This window comes from Aphanomyces astaci (assembly GCF_000520075.1).
Source record: "Aphanomyces astaci strain APO3 unplaced genomic scaffold supercont1.42, whole genome shotgun sequence".
Taxonomy (NCBI): Eukaryota; Oomycota; class Saprolegniomycetes; order Saprolegniales; family Verrucalvaceae; genus Aphanomyces; species Aphanomyces astaci.
The window spans coordinates 448,960-450,191 of NW_009798305.1; the positions used below are offsets into that span (position 1 = coordinate 448,960).

Here is a 1,232-nt window from a genome sequence, read left to right on the forward strand (position 1 = left end):
AATATTGCAGATTCGGGTTGAATTTCGGGATCAACAACCTCGCCGCGACATCATTTGATTGGTGGTGTAGCTGAAATTTCTTGTCTCTGATTGGCTACAATATTCATTTTACGTTGTTCGCTGCAATATTTGATTGGCTGCCAAAGAATCCGCAGAAAATGGACTACAATTTGAAACCGAGAACTTCCCAATCGGTCTGCCATTTCGACTTGTGTATATATATTTCTTTGGATAGTGTGTGTCGTCGACTCATCCGTCTCCATGTCGCTCCAGTTCAAACACCACAATAATATATATATATATTTATGTATATCTAGTCGGGGCAACTGTTTATTGAAACCGACGTCCCGGGGATGCTGGCGGCGTACAGCTTGGCCGTACATCACTACGGAAGCGTGCTCGTTCCAACAGTAAAACTGATCAAGCGCGACGTCGCCACAGTGCTAAAACTGGAAAAAGAACTCGCCACCCAACGTGTGCTCCACCGGCTGAGAGCGGTCGTCCCCCAGACGAAAGCGGTTCAAAGCAACATCCCTCCTCGATCTGCCAAGTGCCAGCAATGCCACCGATCACGGTGTTGGTTTCGTTCGCATCGAATCTGTGTCTTGTGTGGCGAGGTACGGTAGATACTCTATATACCAGTAGTAGTATATATATATATATATATATATATATATATTGTCCTTGGGCCTATATTACATGATTTCCCGAGCGGCTAGTTGGATCGTTTTAAAGTGGAACGAGTATTGTGCTTTTCAGCCAAATTTGCCGCCTGTTTTGGGGGATTGATGAAATCGCCAATTACTCGAACAAAGGAGTATGATTGGCTATAAAGAATGAAGGTTGAAATATGATTGGCTAAAAAGATTGATTGATACAAAGATACCAACTCGAATTTATATGAAATTTCCAAGGTCCAGCGATTGTTCGGCGGTTGATTCCAACCAACCACTGGAGAAAATTTTGAGTAGAATACACAAGACTACTTTTGACAAGCAAATGAAATGGGGTTTGGAGTACAGTAGTAGTGTAAAATTGTGTGCTTTTCACCCAAGTTAGCATTGCCGAGTCAAGTAGCGACTAGCGTTTGGCCGTATGCTGCCGATTTGGTGCATTCGATTTTCGAATCAAATGGCAATACAAGGATGAGACGAGTATATATATATGAATTTATATAAGTATATATATGAATTTATATATACCTATGAACTTATATGAATTTATTATACCTA

General features: G+C 41.3%; 1 protein-coding gene across 1 annotated transcript; it reads left to right on the top strand.

Moving 5' to 3' along the window:
• Positions 1-158: 158 nt before the first annotated feature.
• H257_12734 (hypothetical protein) lies at positions 159-626 on the top strand (the record flags this gene model as incomplete). The annotated part of the gene is made up of 2 exons (XM_009840039.1): positions 159-194; positions 318-626. 2 exons carry the CDS (start codon positions 159-161, stop codon positions 624-626), a joined length of 345 nt encoding a protein of 114 aa, XP_009838341.1.
• Between the last annotated feature and the right edge of the window lie 606 nt (positions 627-1,232).